At 36.7% G+C, this 24,183-nt stretch overlaps 1 protein-coding gene across 1 annotated transcript; it reads right to left on the bottom strand.

Moving 5' to 3' along the window:
* Window positions 1–7,423: 7,423 nt before the first annotated feature.
* Window positions 7,424–9,023, bottom strand: LOC120011503 (protein DJ-1 homolog C-like). Its single transcript, XM_038862631.1, has 2 exons — window positions 7,803–9,023; window positions 7,424–7,707 (listed from the first exon to the last, which is right to left on the bottom strand). Exons 1-2 carry the CDS (start codon window positions 7,971–7,973, stop codon window positions 7,585–7,587), a joined length of 294 nt encoding a protein of 97 aa, XP_038718559.1. The 5' UTR covers window positions 7,974–9,023; the 3' UTR covers window positions 7,424–7,584.
* Window positions 9,024–24,183: the final 15,160 nt, after the last annotated feature.

Here is a 24,183-nt window from a genome sequence, read left to right as displayed (position 1 = left end):
AGATACTTTACAGAGTTGATATATACCTAAAGATCAACTTCAACACATCTATAGATATTGTGTAACAAACATATGGCGTCTGCAGCGAAACCGCTTCGCTGGTTCCGCTATAAGGAGCTTCTTTGTAGCATTTAGTTTTTTTTTAATAATTTGTTTTTCTATTATTAATAACAATTAAATATCACTCAACCACCTCATTTTCTCTCTCCTTAATTTGCAAACTATTACTGCAGTAACCCTAAAACCTCCATCAATTTTAGTAACTTCCAATTTCTCTCGATCCAGCGATCGTTCTTCATCTCCTCACTGCGTTCATCATCATCCGCAACTCCAATTTGTCGGCTGAACTCGCTTTAAGGTCATTTCTAAGATTTCGTTGCTTCTCTCTTTCTATTTTTATTTGGATTTCGTTACTTGTTGGTATTCTCCTGCACAATTTGAGTGTGTTATGTACCATTACATTTGATCTGAAGTGTCCTATGACTTTGATTTCTTCGTTTATGGGTTTTTCAGTGTTGCACTTGATGATGGTATAACAGAGGTGTATTGCTTGCATTTCTTTGTATAAGTGAGATTGGTACCTGCATAACAGATGATGTCTTCATCTTTAAGAGCTTAATTAGGATGCTAGTTTATCAAACCAAAAATGTATGCATTTAAAATAATCTATTAGACATATTGCAGACTTTTTCATGGTAAACACTTATTCAATGTTTAGTGTTTAAATTGACATATCGTCAAGCCTTAACATTTCTCATTCTGATTGTATATGGTTCAATGTTTAAACTTTATGAAGCTTTCATTCAATGTTTAAATTGTATGATTTTGATGCTCAATATGTCATCTACACATCATTCATAATATTTTAATAAATTTTAATAACTCGTAATATTTCAATAAATTTAAATAACAAATTATATTTTTGTCATTAAAGTTGCATGATAAATTTAATGACAATATGTTATTAAAAAATCATTATGTATATTTGTTAAATTAATTTGCATAATAAATGTATTACAAAAGGCATAAAATTTAATATTAACTGTTTAATTCAACATATTTTCCACTAACGTCAGTTTTTAATTCACCAAACACCTCACAACATATTTCACAGTTTTAAGCTCAGTTTTTTTCCTACAGCATTTCCGCTAGCACGAAAATCAATCCAACCGCTCTACCAAACGGATTTCATACCTCCACAAATCACCACAAATTGATACCGCTAGAAGTTTCTCAATCGCATTACGAAATTAATCTTATTATATTTCGTGTATTGCGGAAGTATGTTAGATCAAAGAAGGGAAGGAAGAAGAAGAAAATGAGAGGAGAAGAAGAAGTTCAGAAGAAATGTATATCTCATTCATATGAAAAGTGAAGTCTTACAAAATGTTTTACTCTGTTAAGTAGACAAAGCAATAATAGCCAAACGGCTACAATGATGTAGACATAAAATAATATAATATACAATTGATTCAAATATATAACAGACCTTAGTAAGGCTTGGGCTAAGAAGTAGCAACCAAGCTTATGTAGAGACCAAGAACAGGAGCCCAATGTGAACCCATAATGAAAAGATGTCTTCAAGGAGAAGACTCGAGGTTTGGGGCACAGAGAATAAACTGCCATGAAAAACCTGCACGATCATAAGATCCTTTCACCCCCCCCCCCCGCAAGTTGAAGGTGCTGGTCAAGTAGATTCAACTTGGAGATAAGATATTGAAGAAGATTTGCAGACAAAGCCTTTGTCAGAAGATCTCCTGGTTGATCCTCAGTTCTGAGGTGAGTTAATTTGATTTTTCCTTGATCAACCTTCTCTCGAATGAAATGAAGATCTATTTCAATGTGTTTTGTACGTTCATGAAAAACTGGATTAGTTGCTATATAGATTGCTGCTTGGTTGTCGCAATGCAGAATCATAGGGTATTTGTGAACAATCTTGATTTCTCTGAGTAGATTTGAAATCCAGGTTAATTCGCTGGTTGCAGAGACAATAGCCCTGTACTCAGCTTCTTCTGCTGAAGATCTTGAGACAGTCACTTGTTTCTTAGACTTCCAAGATATCAAAGAATCAACCATCTTTACACAGAAACCAGTCACTGATCTTCTTGAGTCCATGCAAGAAGCCCAATCAGCATTACAGTATGCTTTTATCTGCAAGGGATTAGTACTAGGATAGAAAAGCCCCTTATCAATGGAGCCTTTCAAATATTTTAGAACACTATATGCTGCATGTAAATGATGGTCTGTGGGTGTTTTCATAATTTGACTAAGAGAATTAACAGCATAACTTATGCCAAGCCTAGTTAAGGTGAGGTACATTAGTCTACCTATTAATCTTCTGTATTGTAAAGGATCCTCTAAAGGTGTTCCTTTATCTTTGGACAATTTAGTATTAGTATCAGTGGGGGTATTGAGTTTTAGCACTAAGAAATCCTGTGTCCTTAATTAGATCTGTAGTGTATTTCTTTTGACTTAGGATTAAACTAGATTGAGTATGATCTATTTCAAGGCCAAGAAAGTATTTAAGGGGACCTAAGTATTTGATTTTGAAACAGCTGCCTAGGTAGTTCTTAACTTCTTCTATGAGATTTAAATCATTACTACCTAAAGCCATATCATCTATATAGAGAAGTAAGATGACTAAATCAGTGCCTGGATAGTAATAAAACAGAGAATAGTCTGCTTTACTTTGTTTGAAACCAAATTTTAAGAGTGCATCTCTACACTTAGCATTCCATTGCCTAGAAGCCTGGTTAAGGCCATATATAGACTTATGTAGCTTACAAACCATATTAGTCTTATTTGGATGGTAGCCCTTGGGTATTTTCATGTAGACATCCTCCTCTAAATCACCATTTAGAAAGGCATTATGTACATCTAGATGTCGAGTGAACCAATTATGCATACTTGCAAGAGCTAAGAAAATTCTAACTTTTGTGATTTTTACTACAGGAGCAAATGTCTCCTTGTAGTCAAAACCTTCATGTTGGCTGAACCCTTGGGCAACCAGCCTTGCTTTGTACCTTTCTAAACTCCCATCAGAATTATATTTGATTTTAAAAATCCACTTTGAGCCTATAGCTTTTCTACCAGGAGGAAGAGGGACTAATTCCCATGTTTTGTTAGCTTTTAAAGCTTCTAGTTCCAATTTCATGGCATCAGACCACTCTTTATGTTTAATAGCTTCATTATAGGTTTTGGGTTCAGTATGCATGGAAATGAATGCAATGAAATGATTATGTGTAATGTTAGGATGTAATGCTTTGGCATTGCATTCATAATTTGCTAAATGTGCAGGAGCTTTTCAGTATGCATGGAAATGGATGGAAATGGCATTGTAATGTTCAGTATGCATGGAAATGGATGCAATGAAATGATTATGTGTAATGTTAGGATGTAATGCTATGGCATTGCATTCATAATTTGCTAAATATGCAGGAGCTTTTCTAACTCTAGTAGATTTTGGAGTGTGTGTATGGGAGGGAATGTTTGGGGAGATTTCTTCTATAAGGTAATTTGGAGATGAAATTTTGTGGGTGCCAGTGTTCTGAGTTTCACATAGGAAAGGAAATTCATTTTCAAAGAATTTCACATCTCTTGACACAAAGATTTCCTGACTCTGTAGATTGAACAGTTTGTATCCCTTAGTTCCTAAAGGATAACCTAAGAAGATACAAGTTTTTGCCTTAGGTTGAAATTTTGAATTTGAAGGCTTATTGTCTTTAGCTAGACAATAGCATCCAAACACTCTAAGATCCTGGTAATCAATAGGTTTATTGTAGAGAATTTCATATGGGGATTTTTTGTCTAGAACTCTACTAGGCAATCTATTTATAAGATAAACAGCTGTGTGAATGCAAAAGGACCAAAGACTATCTGGTAGACCACTGTGCAATTTCAGTGTTCTGGCAGTGTTAAGTATGTGTTGATGTTTCCTCTCCACAACTCCATTTTGTTGTGGAGTGTAGGGACAACTTGTTTGATGTTGAATTCCTTCATTGATGAAGAATTCTGTCATGTTAAACTCAAGGCCATTATCTGATCTTATAGTTTTAATGCCTTTGTGAAAATGTGTTTTGACATATTGGAAAAATGCTTTAATATAGTCTATTGTTTGTCCCTTATTATTCATTAAATAAACTCATGTCATCCTAGAATAATCATCAACAATTGTTAAAAAATATTTAAATCCGTCTAGAGAAATTGAGGCATTAGGACCCCATATGTCAACATGGATAAGATCAAAAGCATGTTCTGAAACTGTGTCACTAGTATTAAAAGCTTTTCTTTTCATTTTTCCCAAAATGCAATCCTTACAATCATCAGTTTTGATATTTGGCACATTACATATCATACTATGGACATTCCTAGAAGGATGTCCTAGTCTTTTGTGCCAAACATCTGAATTTACAGAATTTATACTAGATTGTTGTCCTAGTTGAACAAAATGACCTTTGTTGAGTAGATATAAGTCCCTAAGCCTCAATCCCATGTCAATCTTCTCCAAAGTGGCTATGTCCTGCATTTCACAATGTTCTTTTGTGAAAATCACAGAATATTGTTTATCCTCAGTTAGTCTACAAACTAAAATGAGATTAAAACTAAATTTTGGTACACACAAAACATTTTTTAGAGTAATCTGATCTATTATTTGGATTGTGCCTATGTGTATAACTTCTAGCTTCTGCCCATTTGGTAAGTGAACATATGTATGCTTGACATTATGACATGATGAGTATAGTGATGCATGAAAAATTATGTGATCTATGGCACCACTATCAATTAACCATTTATGTAAAAATTTATGAGCAGAATAATAATTGTTACCTGAAACAGAAGCTGCTTGAGTTTGTTTGCCATTAGTCTCATCAGAATGTGAGACTTTTCCTTGGAAGAAATTGATTATCTGGTTGTACTGGTCCTCTGAAAACTCAATGGCAGCTTTGTGTTCAGTGTCACTGATGACCTTCCATTGTTGTAATTGTTGTTTCTAGGCTTCTTGGAAGGCTGATTAGGAAATCCATTGAGCTTAAAACGCTTGTCTATTGTATGATTTGTAAGCTTGCAATAGTTGCAGATTAAGGATTCCTTGTTTCTCTATGGAAACTTGTTGTTGCCATTGGTATCCCTTTTGTTCTGATTACCCTTGTAAAAATTCTTTGCCCCTCCATTGTTGTTTTGCTAAGTTGTTTTTGACTCTCCATTGTTGCTGGTGTTTGAATTGACAAATTTATTGACTACCATGATCATGGCTTCTTGAGAAATAGAAGGCCCTTTTTCAGTCAGTTTCTGCTTTCTTTCTTCTTATGAAACAATATTGAATGCCTCCTTGATGTCTGGAAAAGGTTCCTTGAGGAGAATCTGACTCATAATGCCATTGTAGTTTCATTGAGACTCATTAAAAATTGCATCACTCTCGCTTGATTTATTTTGATTGAAAAAGGCTTGAACACATCACATTTACAAGTGTCACACTTGCATTTAGGTATTTCCTCATAATCTTGTAGCTCATCCCATAAGCCTTTTAACTTTGTATAGTATTCATTGACTGTGCGTGTCAGCTGCTTCATCATTGAAATTTCTCTTGATACTTCAAAAACTCTGATTTTGTTTACAACAGAATATCTATGCTTGAGATCCGTCCAGATTTCTTCCGCTGTCTACCAAGTAGATATGCTTTTTAGAACTTCAGTACCAACTGAATTGTTGATCCATGTTTTGACTAGGTCATTGCACTGCTTCCAAAGCTGTAAATTAGGGTCACCTTCAGCTGGCATTGGGAAGGTTCCATCCACAAAACCTACCTTATTTCTTGCCTCTAAGGCACTCAAAAAATTCGAACTCCAAAGATGATAGTTTGCTTCAGTCAACTCCAGTGATATAAGTTGTTGAGCAGAAAAATCATTTGGCAAGACATGAAAAGGGTTTTGAAAAGGATTATATTGGTTCACTGACATTGATGAAAGTAAGCTATGCAAATTTGGGTGTGATACAGGGGTACGTAGGATAGGTTGTGATCTAGTGAAAGAATGAAGAGTTGATGTAGTGTAGTTAATTCCTGAACTCAAGCCTGAAACAAGATTACCTTGAATCCCTGCATATGTTGAAGATGACCTGATTGTCTCTGTTTGGTTTAATACAGGTGGCTGAGTTGTAGGAAATGAACCCGTACCAGTCCCTGAAAGTGAATTTGCAGCACCAGTAACTTCTGTGGATGATAAGATGCTAGATGAGAGTAACTGAGCCATCTTCAAAAATTCTAACAACTGGGCCAGAGTTTCTGCAGTAAGTCCTGTAGAAGTTCCTTCTGTGATTGTGGAACCAGATGGTCCATAATTTGCTTGATGCAATGAAGGTGGATTCTGAGCCCCCTTATAAAATCTGCTACCTCAGTTATAACAGCAGCTGAAATCATCGTGGTGATTGGTGGATCAACACCCATGGTGTCCTGCTCCGATACCATATTATATTTCGTGTATTGCGGAAGTATGTTAGATCAAAGAAGGGAAGGAAGAAGAAGAAGATGAGAGGAGAAGAAGAAGTTCAGAAGAAATGTATATCTCATTCACATGAAAAGTGAAGTCTTACAAAACGTTTTACTCTGTTAAGTAGACAAAGCAATAATAGCCAAAACGGCTACAATGATGTAGACATAAAATAATATAATATACAATTGATTCAAATATATAACACAATTGGGCCTTAATAAGGCTTGGGCTAAGAAGCAGCAACCAAACTTATGTAGAGACCAAGAACAGAAGCCCAATGTGAGCCCATAATGAAAAGATGTCTTCCAGGAGAAGACTCGAGGTCCTCTTGTTCTATCATTCAATGACCAAGCCCCAACCCATCCACAGGCCATTGGGCCTGGCCCATACCATGCAGTCCAAGGCCCAAGGGGGTTGTGGCCAAGCCCTTCTATGGGAAAAACTTGGTTACTAAGGAGAGGGAATACCTCTCACCTATATACAGCACTTCCTTCCCTCTCCTAATCGATGTGGGACTCTATCATTGTACAAAGCTTGCCTCTGTGTTAGGCCGGCAGGATATATATTCTGTAAATTTTAAGCTCATCATCACCTCTTATGCTTTCGGGCCGGCCTTCCTTCCATATCGGTACGTGTTTCATGGACTTGAACTTTTCAAGCACAGCTGATTCCAAAGCCTTCAGAGTCAGATCCCCCGACCTTGGTGTCAAACTTGCATTAACCTTTTGTCCTAAAGAATCAGATGAATGATAAACATTCACATTCAAACAATGTTATGATTGGAAATTAACAGGCACATTCCCCCATGCAGCTATACATGCATCCTAAAAATGTCGGAAAAATAAGAAGGAAGAAAACATTTTAATGTGTTAAAAAGATACGTCATTTCAATTAAAAGGGAAAGAGACCATACGTTCTGCTTGGACAAGACTTCTAACAGCAAAGAACTTTTATTGACATACAAGACATCTATATAGCAACTTAGCTAAAGTATGCTGGGCAAATGTATCGGAAAAGGAAAATATTAGAAGATCATACTAGCAATTCTCCAATCTTGCTGGCAACACTCTCGCCAAAAAGCTGCTCTACTAAAAGATCAAGCAAATTCAAAAGAAGTTCCAGGTCCACGGCTTGTTGTGAGCTCCCCTGAAACTTGAATATTTGATTTCACAGCCCAGAAAGTTGGCAGTTTGTCCATGAATGCAGGGTGACATGTTATCTAGCATCACATAGTAGAGAAAAATTAGCAAACCAAACCCTATTTGTATGAATCTATTCATCAAAAAATTTTCACATTCAAATGAAGTAGCGTACCTGCTTTTTTCTTGAGAGGCCCCATGGCAGAAGCGTGACAGCTGGAGCAGCACATATTGCTCCATATAGTCTCTTCTCCTCAGCCTGTCTGCTAGTAATTTGTTTGAGGATTTCACATTCTCTTAATTGCACTGAGCCAGGTATTCCACCCTTAAACAATGAAAATGACATTAAGCAGTAGATGAAATAGACAGGCAAACCAATTCACCGGATATATTATAGTGACATCTGAAGTCCCAGAACCAACATAGATCTCATTGTTCATTGTTCTCTATGCTTAAGGCATTTCAATTGCTAATAACAGTCAATGATTTCCTTGTCCGGATTGCTTATTTCTTCAACAGTAAACCTCATACCCAGTGCCTATCTTCATTACTCTTGGCCACTAATTATTGATCACAGAGTTTGTAACTTCGAGTTAAAAATATTCATTTATACCAACATAAATTATTGCTTCAAGTCATTAAATTGGAATAACTACTTGAAACTCTCACCGATTAAGTGCTGGGTGAACTATATATATATATATATATACCAAAAGAGAAACTTGAGGTCGTTAAAGTACTAACCGGCAATGCCACGAGATCGAAAACCTGATCAGAGCAGGTGGAGATGGAGGTATCAGCAACAAGTCTAGTGCCACCTGAAGCTTCAACCTCAAGCTGTGGCTCCACTGATGCCACAGTCACTTGTGCACCAGCACGCCGCAGAACATCAACCATAATAACAGCTTCCATTTCTTCTGTGCCAAACCCAATTGGAACAAGAACCTGCCAAAGAAAACGATTCACACATAACAGGGCATTAAACATTAGGCTGTGGAAGCACACAAAAAATCCAGGAAATCCAACCCATTGATTTTTAAACTACTTGTCTTCCTTTTGTTTCGAATAACTATCTATAATTATCCACTTTTTCACTACCCAACTACACAAAAAGGTATCTTTTTTTCATTTTTCCTCTTCTAGAACAGCACAAAAAAAGGGTATTGACGGAGGTGTAGCACAAAAGAGAAAATACCTTCTTTGAGGGAATGGAGGCGGAGGAGGAGGTGGCTGCATCTGAAGTGGTTGTTGTTGTTGTTGTTGGAGACTCGGTTTTGACAACTTCGGGAGAGCGTTTTCGTGGTTTGGGTGATTTTCTCTGCGGGGACGAGACAGAAGCAAATGATGCAAAGAACGCAACCGTACAGAGCTTAGGAGAAGAGAACCTGAGAGAAGCAGAAGCAGAAAGAGGTGGTGCTGATAACAAACTCGACACCGACTCCATTAACACTTGCTTACTAACTCTTCTGCGGTAGCCGCTGCCGCTCAAATTGATAAAAAAAAATCGACACTGAACCCCAAACCCAACAAATTACTGAAATTAGTCTTATTTCGGTTTAACAAAAAATGAAAAATAAATATTTACCTTAAACTACTTTTATTATTAAATCCTATATATTTTTTTTTATACCAAGGAGGGGATACCCACAAGAACAAACAAACTAATTACTCAGCATTCCTGACTACACGCCTAGGCCAAGATACTCCAATAACATCTTCTCTTAACATCTCTATAATATCCACAGGAGGTTGATGAAGGACCAAAACTCCACGATCATGCTGAAGAGCCAAATTTGCTAACAGATCTGCACATCTGTTTCCTTCCCGAAACACATGACAAATATTGACCTCCCAATCTTTCTTCAGAAGATCACAACACTTGTAAATCAAATTAGAAATAGGAATATTTGGAACACAACCATCCTACAGCCAGGAGGCCACAACAAGCGAATCTGTCTCAAGAAAAACTTTTCGAAACCCATTTTGTCATGCCAAAGAAAGACCCTCTAATACTGCCCAAAGCTCAGCCTCAACAGCACTACAAATCCCGATATTAATAGAGAACCCAATCAACCATCTCCCTCTAACATCTCGCACAAGGCCCCCTCCTGCAGCTAAGTGATGCGTGCCGAGCGCAAGCAAAAATAATTACCTTACTCTGAAACCTTAACTGGTAAAAGTGATGAATAAGGGTCGATCCTCAGGGACCAAGTGATTAATTCACAGTTCTTAACGCACTAATTGAAATAGGGGAAGATTTGATTTTAATTCAACTAAACTAGAATGTAAACACAACAATACTTACGGGAAATAAGAATTAACAAACTTCGGATCAAAGGATATTGAGCAACCAATTCATGGATTTATCATAGACTTCTAAGGTACACAATCTTTATCGAACACTTAGCTAAATCTATCTGTACGACAGATAAATCCTTACCTTCCTTCTGTTATTAACATGAGCTCAGCACTCAAGTTAATTCTTGTTATCAACTGAAGCGGTATTAAGCAATCCTCTTCCTATCAATAACAGCATTGGATTTTTGGAAGAAACTAAGACTGAACAATAGTTTGACAAGCGGAAACTATTTAATTCATCCTGTAATTCCCTTGTACAAACGATGAAAACTTGGATCATAATCACGTCGCCCAATCGCTACTTTTAATCAAGCAACACAACAATTACGTATCATGTACTCAATATAGCATTTAATCACACGAAATATCAATCAATATGCATCTCAATCAATTAATTCATGTAATCATTCACGAATATAATAAAGAACTACAGATGTTCGAATCCAGAATGAATTTAAATATAACAAACCAAGTCTCAAAATCTCATGAATTGGAGTCAAAACCCTTGAACCAAAGAAATAAACTAGCCGCTCATAGTGTGGAGAGAAACCTACGTTCTATGGATTGCGTATGGCTCTCTCTCCCTGTGTGTCCCTCTTAGTTCTGCCGTCCCATTATATAGAATTAGTTACCTCTCACGTCTCCCAAGAAACCCTAGTTTAAGACTCCTAAAATCACTATGTTTCCTTAATTACTTTAGGAAACAGAAATCTGTCACGATCTTGTAACTGGATTCTGGGAGATTCTGATCATATTCAGACGTGAACTTCTTCATCAAAGTCGTAGCTCTGAATGTGTACTTATTTATGGGCTTTTGAATCACTCGATTTGGACCTCATATGCTCCAGTTCTGAGCTTCTAAAGATCCGGTCCGCAGCATAAAATCCTGCTTCTCATAAGATTTCCAGCCCTGCCTTTGGGTAATGTTCAGAGTTCCATCGTACTCCAATTAATGTGAACCAGCACTTCCCGAACAGCTTGAAATGTCCTCTAAAAGTCCGTTGAAGACTGCAATTTATTCTGTCAGCTCCTTCTGCCGAATGTCCTGCAAAATATACAAGAAGGTCTTAAGTACCAAAATTCTGTAATTTCCAATTTAAAGCACAGTTTCTTAACATCATCCCCTTGAAGTTATCTTCATAAAATCTCATCACAAATCAACCTCATCAACCAAGAAAATGATTAAAGTGACAGAATATCACTGATATAAACATGCACAAATATGCTCACATCACTAAGCCAGTCATTCCTTTACAGCAACCATCTGTATTAAGTTTGACCCACCCATCAGGAGGAGGAGACCACCCAACAAGCTCCAACATCACCCTTTTATTAACACCTATACCATTCAGTTGCAATTTATTAGCAAAAGCTCTTTCAATTTCAGTCATATGAAGTTGAAACCACTCCACTTTCATTGCCAAAGACGAAACTTTATGATTGAACACATACTCATTTCACCACTTCCAAAGACACCAAAGAATTACAGCAAACATCGCGGCCCAATTAGAGGATAAATTGCGAGCATCTCTCCCACATATATTATAATGAAGCCAATCATTAAAGCCCAAATCAGTTGGAAAACTCAACTCCTGATCTGGAAGAATGGCTTGCCAAAATTGTTTAGCTCTTGGGCATCTCCTGAAAATATGATTCACGTCCTCATCAACACCACTACAAAGCTGACAGCTAGGATCACCTGTAAATCTTCCCTTAAAAGTTAAAACGCTCCGAGTTACACATTATACGTTGATGAGTAAGCTGCCAAAGAAACACTCTAACTCGTTGGGAACATTAAGTCTCCAAATTTTCGGCCAAAGAGGATCTACATTCAATCCTATATATTAACGTCTTATCCTGAACACGTATTTATATCATAGAAAACTCTACCGTGATCGGGTTGTGAAAAAGTTATGTCTTGCTCTCTCTTTAAGAGCGATTGCTGTCTACCATTACTTCTTCTCTTCTTTCTTCGCTGTCCTGTTTTTGTTCTTTCAATTTGATTTCTCTCTTTCTTTGGAGTGGGTGTCTGGATCTTTGTTTCGGGGGAGCAAGATCATAACTTCAAAGCAGCCGGTATGGTCTTCAATAGGAGGTACTTTCTACGACTCTTTCTCCTGTACCAGTTTCTGTTAATTGATGATTGAAGTTCTCAGCTTTTCGAATTTTTTGGGTCTCCGCAAAAGACTTGTTGAAGAGAATAAAATTGTGTTTTTGAATTTTGGGGTTTTGATTCTTGGGAAGCTTATCTACTGGAAGATTTCACTTATTAAATAACTTCAACAGTGAAGTAAAAGCAATAGGACCAACAAACCATAGTAGTAAAGCCAAAAGCTAAGGGCTTGATGTAATAACTTATTCCTAACACTTGCTGGAACAATTGAAAGAAGAACACTAAAAAGTATTGTTGGTGCTTGGTGACACCTTTGAGTTATACATTGTAGATGCTATAATTATGGGACAATTTCTGATGGAATTGTTATGAGGGCTTTACTATATTTATCTTTCGCGTGAGACTCAAAAGAAATTGAATTGTTCACATGGTGAGCAACTGAGCATAGAAGGACTCAAGATACTAACTTTGACTCTCAGATGATTCTATTTAAATGATTTAGTTTTTCCCCCCATTTGTGAAGGTTAGAAGTCATTACCAGCTAACTCCTCTTCCTAACTTTTACCATTTTAAAAGGTAAAGGAACGCTGAAGGAAGGAGTTTGTTTGGGAATGATATGAGGTGTGGTGTGGTGTGGTGTGGTGCTGTGAGTCATAAAATTGTGGTGCTGTGAGGTGAGTTGGAATGCAAAAAGTTGTTTGGCGCATCACTTTTAAAACTGTGGTGCGGTGCTGTGAGGTGCATTTGGCGTATCTAAATTACGGTTATATTAGATGACTAATAATATTAATATAAAATCACTTAAGATTTACATTGTACATTAATCTAAAATAAAATAATTGACCTAATTTGATTATGTAGGACAATTAAACATATATTGTAAGCGTTTGGGAGTGCTGTGAGGTGTGGTGAGGTGCTGTGAGGTAAAAAGCTGTGGTGCTGTGAGGTGAGTTGGAACGCAAAACCTGTTTGACGTGTCACAAAAAACTGGGGTGCTGTGAGGTGTGTTGCAACTGAACACAGTTGCAATACACTGCCAAACTCATACCTTTTCTTTCTTTGGGTAAGTTATGAATTTAACTCTCCTTCATAACTTTGTTAAGCATATAAGTAGACAGTCAAAAGGACCAACCTTGACCAAGATAAACTATCCTTGTGCTCCCATTCCCTCATGTTTAGAGTCATCATATGTAGACATGTAGTCCTGGTTGACTAGTACAAGATTGACGAAACTTTGAGGACCCCTACCCTCTAGGCATTTTGTTCCAACTGTACACTCTAATGTATGCATATATATATATATATACAAGTACACATAATACATTCACATGCATATATGTGTGCATACAATAAATAAATGTAAATATGTAACTATACTTGAGCATACATAACTTTTTATATTTTAATTCGTACCATATATCATGAAAAGTGATAAATATTATATATAACTAAAACAGACCGTTCCCCTGTCTTCTCTCATGGAGTAGCAAACGTGGATTCCGCTCAATCTTAGTAGAGGGAGCTATCAAGAGCCAAATGTGTTAGCTTGGTAAAGTCAAATATTCTAAGTCGAAAAATGATAAGGAATTTAGCAAAGAGAGGAGTATCTGGTTCTGCTTCTTCTTACTTGAATTCGAACTCATGGACTATAGCAAACCCAAACCAGATTCAACTTCTTCAGAAATGTAACTTCAGCTCAGGAGTCCTCCCAGACAACATGGACCGCAACTCCGAGGCCTTTGCTCGTTACTCGATGGCCATGGAAGGCCTCATCTGCCAACTCCAATCCACATCCAGAAAGTACAAATTTCTTTATGTATTATATACATACTTCTTGTCGGTGTATATTTAAGAGAATCTTGTGGTTATATTTGGTGTTAGGTTTTGGCTGGAGGAGGAGAGGAGGCTGTAAAGAGGAACCGGAGCAGGAATAAGCTTATGCCTAGAGAGCAAGTTGATCGCCTTCTCGACCCTGGTTCTTCTTTCCTTGAGTTTTCTCAGGTTTTGCTTGATTGGACCTCTATTTTGAGGTTCTAATGTCCTTTAATTAGGATGTTCTAGCACTTAGTTAATGTATTTGATTGCATTTTAGCTTAATTTTACACTTACAAATGTTTCCCCTTGGTTTTGTAGGAATCGGACATTGTTCGGACAAGTTGGAGCACTTTTTGGGCACTTTTTGCTGTGAGGTGTCGGGACACTTCCCAAGGTGTCCGGACACTTACCGTCCGGCCACCCACAGTACCCGTCCGGACAAAGTTGGAGGCGTGAAGCGTCCGGACACCCGTCCGGACACCTACGGCGAATATGCAATTTTCTGCACCGAAATTTCAAGGGCATTTGGGGTAAATCATGTATGTAACCAATGGGAAACGATTTTATAAGGGTAGTTAGGTATTTTCTATTGTAAAAAGAGAAGAAAACCCTAATATTTGGTTGGCTTCCTCATTATTCATTGACTTCTCCAAGAGGAAGCCACCATAGGAATAGTGTAGATCTAGTTTCTCTCTCTAAGTTTTCTTTGTTGTTTTTGGTGCTTTCTCTTGATTTTGTATAAACTCTGATTTAGATGACAATAGATTGGATGTTTATTGCAACAATCATGAGTGGGTAGTTCTCTTCTCTAGTTTCTAATCCCGAAAGGTGGATGCAAGGTTTCGATTACTCAAGGTATGTTCAAAGAATCGTAGCTTCGATTCTTCTCTTTTAATTTCGTGATAGTTGTGTGAGTGGATATATGAGAATGACATATTTGATTGTATTCTTGGATTGTCTAGTCTAGGGATTGCATCTAATGTGTTTGATTGAGAATTGTTAAATCCATTGCATGATTTCCTTAATTAATTGAGTTTTCCATTGCATAGCTATTAATTATGTGTATTGATGATGGGGTTTTGGGTTAATTTAGGAATGTGCATGGGAGAGTTATGGTTAATTGATCTTTGAGTGTGAAACTAGGGTGTTAGCCAAGCCGAGCCCCAAGGGGGAACATTAATCCATAATATTAGGTGCTTATCCCTTTGTGTTCATCGTAGATTAAGAGACCCGATGGCCTACATGTATGAATTGAAGTCTTATATCCTAATTCTCTTTGCATATGCATGATTGATAGTATCACACAATGCATTGTGTATGGTTGTGTGTGTTTGCAATGATACCTTGAGTATGAGAACCGAGCAGCCACCGGGACGGATTAGAGACTAGGTTTTTAATTAATTGTTTTAAATCCAATTTGTGCTTACTTTGATTACAAAATCGCTCATGCTACCGAGTCATTCGGCCCATTTCTTTTACTTGCTTTTATTTGATATTCATTGTGTTTATTAGTGTTAGCTAGTCATTTGCATATCATTCACTTCAAATTTGCATTGCTTCCTCGTGGATCGATACCGGACTCACCGGTTTATTACTTGACGATACCTTACACTTGGGGTAAGTACACACACACACTTTGGTGTCGGTCAAGTTTTTGGCGCCGTTGCCGGGGATGCGAGTGTCAAAGAAGGAGCTGGGTGACTTGTAGATGCTAGCTTTATGCTATTAAACACCATCAAATAAGGAAGGAGCACGGTCACGCTTCAAGGGTAACTTCGTTCCTACCTTTTACTTGCTTTGTAGTGTAGTCGATTTAGTGTAGTTGCTGAAAAAAAAAAAAAAAAATTTTGTGAGGAGAACTTGGCGGATGGGGCTAACTTAGATTCCTGTGGGCGATGGATGCCACCTTGTTTGCTGCTTGGTAGTGATACGTTGTTTGAGAGAGCTTTGTGCATTTTTATTTTTATCACTACTTGCTACATCTTGGTGTGTTATTGTTCCTAAGGTTGATTGTTGCTCTATTCCTATCCTTGCTCTTGTTCTTGCTTAATATTGTTCTTGGTTGTTCATTAATTGAAAAAAAAAAAAAATCTTGTGTTACTTGACGTGGTTGATTGCTACTTTTGTGTGTTACTTGTTATTGTTCCTTGCCATCATGTCTCAACCTAGAGATAATGTTAGTGGGCATGGGTCTAATAGAGATGGGATAGGTGGTGATATAAATGTGAGTGATGCGGGGAGTGTACGTGGGGGTGATATGAATCTTGATGCATTGCATCGTCTTTTGCAACATGTGAATATTGATGAGTTGATGAATCCGGTGCAAGGGCAAGATGTCCAAATTGGCAATGCCCAAAATTTGCAAAATGTTCAAGTTGAGCATGCTTTGCAAAATGCACCTCAACCACTTCAACAAGACAATGCGGCGCAATTTGCCCCACAAAATGTCTACCCACCTATGTATTATCAAATGCCACAAGTGCCACAATATGCTCCCTTCGGACAAAATTTACATGCACCTCCTCCTTTTGACTACATTCATGCACATGAGTACCAACCCTTTAGGCAAGCACAATCTTCACACCAATGTATAGCTCCACCATCTTACCAACCATGCACCCCACCCCAAGAGAGATCACTTGAGGATACGCTTCAAATATTCATGGAAGCTCAATTGGAGGTTAGTCAAAGGAGATTTGAATTTCGTGAGCAAACCAATAGAGCATTGGAAGATTTAAGAAGCCAATTGACAAAGATCACTCAAACATTAGAATCTCAATTCGACACTTCAAGTGGGGGGTTGAATGTGCAAGAACAAGAACAACCCATCATTACCTCAAGGAGTGGGATAGTAATTGACAATACCATGACTCCTAAGGTAAGTGAGGATGAGAAATTAGTGGAAGAAGTGGGTGGTGAGGTGAAAAATGTTGTAGTTGGAGATAGATCATGTCGAGACAAGGACAATTATCAAGTTGAAAAGGTTGAGGAAAAGAGCGAAGAGAAGAGAAATGAAGAGAAAGAGGAGAACAAAGTGAGACCAAAAGGGAATGAGTTACACCTTGGGAGGGCAATTGAGTACATCCCTAAGCTTTATATTCAGTCTTATGTTGAGGATAAATTAGAGATGACACTTGCAAAGAATTCATTTGAGGGTGTGCTAGTTTTGATTAAGAAAGGTAGTCGACTTTTGATTGAGGGAGATATTATGAAAAAAGTTTTGAAGTTCTTGACTATTTATAGTGTAGAACATTTGCCCCTTCATTTAGGAGCATTAGAGGCCTTCCCAATCAAAGTCGGTGCATACCAAGTGCATCCTCAAGAATTGACAACGTTACCTTTTGCAAGTGGATTTAAAGAATCCTCTAAACATCATGTCACACATAAAATATTTATCAAAATTAGAAAAGTGTGGCATCCCAAACCACGATTAAAATTCTTTTTAGGTGAGTTTGGAGAAAAGGGCACCGAATCATGTGTGGTTCGTCATGTTCCTCAAAGTGGGAGTAGTGATTTTGAGGATGTTCTTGGGATCTCAAGGATCCCATCCCTCTCTTGTGTTATGGTTGATCCACTTTTGTACATATATGTTTAGGATTGGTTTATAGATCACTTTTATTTTTGTGTATCTCGTATGCTCAAAATCCATTTCACAATTTTTGCTCCTTGTGCACTTATTCAAGTTGGGGGGTGAGAATTGTGACATGGTTGTGTGTTATGTTTTGATTTTTTTTTACCCTTTAATTTTGGTGTGTTTTTGTATGTTCACAATGCATTTCACAATTTGTTCTTGCCTTGTTTTCCATTCTTGACATTGGGGACAATATCTCATTTAAGTTGGGGGGTGAGGGAATTGTGAATTCATTGTGAAACTTGCTTTATTTTGGTGTGCTTTTGTGAATATCAAAAATTTAAAAAAAAAAAAAAAATTTCTTGTTGTGTCATGCTTGGATAGTGTGGTTGGTATTAACTTTTTCAGGATACGCTTCGTTTCTCATGATTCCGATCACTTTTGAAGAGTATGGTATGATTTCCTACCCTCTATCCTACTGTGTTGTGCTTTGTTGTTCATACATGCTAGATGGACTTTAGGAAGGGAAGGGTAGATGCTTTTGAGATTCACTACCAATTTCAACATTAATTTATTATTCTTGTTCGAACATGCAAGTGTAGAGTAGGTTTCTTGATTTCTTTTGTGAAGTCGATGCATGTGATTGAGTAGGATGACTATGATCAATCTTTCTTGGGATGATTGGGACCTAGTTTGATATCAAAACTGTGATTAAGTGGGCATCTTGGCATTGAAGCATTCGTATGACTACGTTTTTGGATCCTTTTGTCTGGAAAACTACCTTTTATCCCTTCTCATTCTTTTGAGCCATTCTTCCTTGATATACATTGGGTTCTGGGTGATGCTATTCATTGATATTCATTTGACATCTTATGCGCGTGTTCTTCAATAGCTTTGCATCCATTACATTTGATTACTGAGAAGTGTGATTTTTGTATTTTGCCACTTGCCTATGAACTTAGGATTGAATGATTCATTAGGTTGAGAGATTTGAGCTTAGCCTATTCATTTGTGAGTGATTATAAGCCTAAATTTCTTTAAGCCCTTTTATTTCACTTACAAGCCTTGTGTGCACCACTTCCTTAAATACTTCCCACCTTTGGTTGCAAGGTTGAGTAGGAGCTTGAAAAAAAAATAAGTTGGTAGTGATATTACCCTTTCTTATGTTGAAAAAAAATTGAGGGTTGTTGTTCAAATGTTGTTCATTTTCGAGAAGAAAAGAGAAGAAAAAAAAGAAAAAAAAAGTGCATAGAAAAAAAATCAAAAAGAGGTGTATGCAATAAAGTTAATCATTTGTGTGTAAAGGATGAGAAGTGTTTGGATTTGTGGTGCAATGGAAGGGGTGACAAAATGAGAATTTAGCTCACATGTTTGAACTTAACCTTGCAACTTGTTACCTAGTTCCAAATTCTTCCTACCTTGTCCCTTAGCCACATTACAAACCATTTAACCTTTTGATGAATTTGATTCAAGGTAAACAAGTGAGTTGGCGGATGCATTAATTGTTCTTATAGGTGATTTCTTTCTCAAAGCTATGCCCATCCAAATTATCTTTTATAAACACATACATTTAATTCAATTGTGTAAGTCATTCACTTACCACAATGCTTTTATGTTTTTGTGTACATTTGGGATTGCGGATTTATGAACACCAAAAGGGTCCATAACAAGGTTTTACTTGTGTGAATGTGTTGAGTTGTCTTGCTTGATTGCACATATATTTTACATATTATAAAATGTTCTTAGTCATCTTTGAGGGGATTGAGATTGGTTGTCTAAAGATTTTGCATGTTTTCGACTAGCGGGGGAATTGGGGGATTAGCTCTATTTCTTGCATGTGAGAACTTAAGAATAATTTATGGTGCTTTCAAAGTAATAGTGGATCCCTTGGTAAGTGTTTGTGGGTATCGCTCTGATAAGCCCTCACGAGACTACAACTCGTTCACTAGGGTGACCTAGGGGTTTAAAGGCTTGTTGCATGCGCTAAATGCAACCGTGATGCCTACGTCAGTGAGTTAGGATTTTATTTAGCAAATTTTAGTTTTAGGTAGTGGTTGCATTGCTAGGGACTAGCAACGTCTAAGTTGGGGGGTGTGATTGGACCTCTATTTTGAGGTTCTAATGTCCTTTAATTAGGATGTTCTAGCACTTAGTTAATGTATTTGATTGCATTTTAGCTTAATTTTACACTTACAAATGTTTCCCCTTGGTTTTGTAGGAATCGGACCTTGTTCGGGCAACTTGGAGCACTTTTTGGGCACTTTTTGCTATGAGGTGTCGGGACACTTCCCAAGGTGTCCGGACACTTACCGTCGGCCACCCACAGTACCCGTCCGGACACTTGCTTCACAAATTGAGACAGAGGCTCACAAAGTTGGAGGCATGAAGCGTCCGGACACCCGTCCGGACACCTACGGCGAATCTGCAATTTTCTGCACCGAAATTTCAAGGGCATTTGGGGTAAATCATGTATGTAATCAATGGGAAACGATTTTATAAGGGTAGTTAGGTATTTTCTATTGTAAAAAGAGAAGAAAACCCTAAGATTTGGTTGGCTTCCTCATTATTCATTGACTTCTCCAAGAGGAAGCCACCGTAGGAGTAGTGTAGATCTAGTTTCTCTCTCTAAGTTTTCTTTGTTGTTTTTGGTGCTTTCTCTTGATTTTGTATAAACTCTGATTTAGATGACAATAGATTGGATGTTTATTGCAACAATCATGAGTGGGTAGTTCTCTTCTCTAATTTCTAATCCCGAAAGGTGGATGCAAGGTTTCGATTACTCAAGGTATGTTCAAAGAATCGTAGCTTCGATTCTTCTCTTTTAATTTCGTGATAGTTGTGTGAGTGGATATATGAGAATGACATATTTGATTGTATTCTTGGATTGTCTAGTCTAGGGATTGCATCTAATGTGTTTGATTGAGAATTGTTAAATCCATTGCATGATTTCCTTAATTAATTGAGTTTTCCATTGCATAGCTATTAATTATGTGTATTGATGATGGGGTTTTGGGTTAATTTAGGAATGTGCATAGGAGAGTTATGGTTAATTGATCTTTGAGTGTGAAACTAGGGTGTTAGCCAAGCCGAGCCCCAAGGGGGAACATTAATCCATAATATTAGGTGCTTATCCCTTTGTGTTCATCGTAGATTAAGAGACCCGATGGCCTACATGTATGAATTGAAGTCTTATATCCTAATTCTCTTTGCATATGCATGATTGATAGTATCACACAATGCATTGTGTATGGTTGTGTGTGTTTGCAATGATACCTTGAGTATGAGAATCGAGCAGCCACCGGGACGGATTAGAGACTAGGTTTTTAATTAATTGTTTTAAATCCAATTTGTGCTTACTTTGATTACAAAATCGTTCATGCTACCGAGTCATTCGGCCCATTTCTTTTACTTGCTTTTATTTGATATTCATTGTGTTTATTAGTGTTAGCTAGTCATTTGCATATCATTCACTTCAAATTTGCATTGCTTCCTCGTGGATCGATACCGGACTCACCGGTTTATTACTTGACGATACCCTACACTTGGGGTAAGTACACACACACACTTTGGTGTCGGTCAGCTTTCTCCTAATTCATGTTTCGAATGCTCATATTTCGATGAATCTAAAATAACATCAATATAGTTGTGCATAATTCATTTCAAATGGTTGATGAAAAGGTAGGAAGCAGGAAGGATTATTATTATTATTTTTTAGTTTGTGTGGCCTAGTGGTAGAGTTGCTGTTAGAAAAAGAGATGAGAAGAACAATGAAAGAATGACTGGAACCTTTAGAACAGTAAGGCAATTTGAGAATCTGTCTCTCAAACAAATATTGCTCCCTTATAATAGCAATGGGAATCACAGCAATTTTGTTCTTAGGATACAATACTGTCTAGATGTTATGTGCAGTTTGCTATACCTGAACACAACCAAGAAAAGAAGAAAAAAAAATTCTTATATCTTTTGTATTGATAGATGGTCCCTTTATAAGAAGAATATGAACAGATGTAACTGTTCAAATATAACTACTTATTTGAAATTATTCCTCTACATGACCACAAAATGAACAGGTGTAATAGTTCAAATATAACCGCTTATTTGAAATTATTCCAACAATCCCCCACTAATTTCAAATAAAATACTTGGATATAATATACACATATATCAATACATAAGCAAAAGTACCTGTAAGGCTTGAACTTTTACATAGTATTATATTCTCAAGGAATTATCGGTAAAATAGTAGATATAAAATCTTTGAACTATCTAACTCGTTTGATAAAACCGGAGAACATATACATATTGACATAATAGAAGCTCTTCTTTCTTTCCAGCCGCGCATTTTAGGCCGTACGCGTAAATCCCAACTTCATGAGTGCTCTAGGTAGCTTACCAAAACCCCGACAAAAGCGGCCTGACTTTACACTCACATAGGTTAAGTTCTTCTAGGTGTCCCTGTAGTATAAAACACCTTTTATGTGAACTTATTAAGAGTTGAACTCAACCTTAACCATATCATTACAGGACTAGTACTTTCAAACCATGGTTTGATGGATTTAGTTTAGTACTATAACATTCACCTTCAAGACTCGTTTTTCCCTTTGAACCTATAAACTTGTTGAACAAGTATAGGTAGAGTTGCTATCTATTAGTGAATTATTTTGATTGGTTTTAAACCCATCTCAACCGTTGTTTTTCTTATCAGATCTCTACTTAGGCCTTTAGTAAAAGGATCTGCCAAATTTTTACATGACTTTACATAGTCAACTGTGATAATATCTTCTTCCAACATTTGTCTCATAGTATTATGTCGAAGACTAATATGTCTTGACTTTCCATTATAAGACTTGCTATACACTCTTGACAAAGTAGCTTGACTATCACAGTGTATAGAAATAGGAGGCAATGGATCTTTCCACAATGGCAAATCAATTATAAGATTTCTTATCCATTCAGCCTCTTTTCCTGCAGCACCTAGGGCCACTAACTCCGACTCCATGGTTGAGTGAGTTATGCAAGTTTGTTTCTTTGAAACCCATGAAATAGCACCACCACCAAGGGTAAAAACCCATCCAGTAGTAGACTTTGAACCATCACCCACACAATTCCAATTTGCATCGCTAAAACCTTCTATCACAGATGGTTTCCCTTCATAATGAAGAGCATAGGTTTTAGTTCCTTTCAAATATCCCAATACATTAGAAATTGCTTTCCAATGCTCCAAACTTGGACAACTTGTATATCTACTTAACTTGCCCACGGCAAAAGCAATGTCTGGACGTGTGCAATACATTGCATACATCAGACTACCAATAACTTGAGAATATTCAAGTTGTGATACACAACGACCTTTATTTATTTCAAGTTTCAAAATAGGATTATAAGAAATGGCAGAAACTTTCTCAGATAAATGACTAAATTTCTTCAAAACCATTTCAACATAATGACTTTGAGAAATAACGTAAGCATCATTTAATTTGTGTATCTTTATACCAAGAATAGTATTAGCTACACCCAAATCTTTCATATCAAAATGTAATGACAAAAAATCTTTTGTCGGTTGAATGCAAATGTCACTACCACTAAATATTAACATATCATCAACATATAAACATATAATAACAATATTATTATTCATCATTTTGGTGTAAATACATTTATCACTTCATTTAATTTAAAACCATTAGATAATAAAACATTATCAAACCTTTCATGCCATTGTTTCGGAGACTGTTTTAAACCATACAATGATCTAATTAATTTACACACTTTATGTTCTTGTCCTTGTACTACAAAACCTGTTGGTTGTTCCATATATACCTCTTCATCCAAATAACCATTCAAGAATGTTGTTTTCACATCCATTTGATGAATTTTTAGACTAAATATAGAAGCTAAGGATATTAAAATTCTAATGGATGAAATCCTAGCAACAGGGGCATAAGTATCAAAATAATCAACCCCTTTGGATTGTTTAAATCCTTTGGCTACTAATCTAGCCTTATACTTGTCTATGGTTCCATCGGGTTTCATTTTTCGTTTGAACACCCATTTACATCCAATAGGTTTAGAACCTGGAGGTAAATCAACAAGAACCCAAGTATTGTTCATCATTATTGAAGCCATTTCATCATCAACAGCTTCTCGCCAAAAAGTGGCATCTCTAGATTTCATAGCTTCTTCAAACGTAGAAGGCTCATCATTTATATTATAACAAAATTCGAACTCATGAAAAATGTTATCTTTAGAACTACCTTCTACTAAATATGTAACAAAATCAGGATCAAAATCTTTTATTTTTCTAACTCTTTTTGGCTTTCTAACCTCCATATCAACCTCTTTTAAAGGATTATTTTCTTCCAAAATAATTTGTTGTTTAGAAGAACTAGGTTCAAGAGTTTTGGAATCTTTAAAGAAAATATCTTCAAAAAATTTTACATCCCTAGACTCAATAATAGTATTAGATTCTAAATCTAAAAATCTGTATGCTTTACTATTTGTAGCATATCCAAGAAATGCACATTTAGTTGTTCTAGGTCCTAACTTAGACCTTTTAAGATCCGATAACCTTACATATGCCACACACCCCCACAACTTAAAATAATTTAAACTAGGCTTACGTTTAAACCATAATTCATAAGGTGACAATTTATTACGTTTGGAGGGTACTCTATTCAAAATATGTGTAGCAGTAAATAT

The sequence above is a fragment of the Tripterygium wilfordii genome, chromosome 2 (genome assembly GCF_013401445.1).
Source record: "Tripterygium wilfordii isolate XIE 37 chromosome 2, ASM1340144v1, whole genome shotgun sequence".
NCBI classification, from domain to species: domain Eukaryota; kingdom Viridiplantae; phylum Streptophyta; class Magnoliopsida; order Celastrales; family Celastraceae; genus Tripterygium; species Tripterygium wilfordii.
Note: the sequence above shows the minus strand (reverse complement) of the source record. Positions and strands in the feature narration are given on the sequence as shown.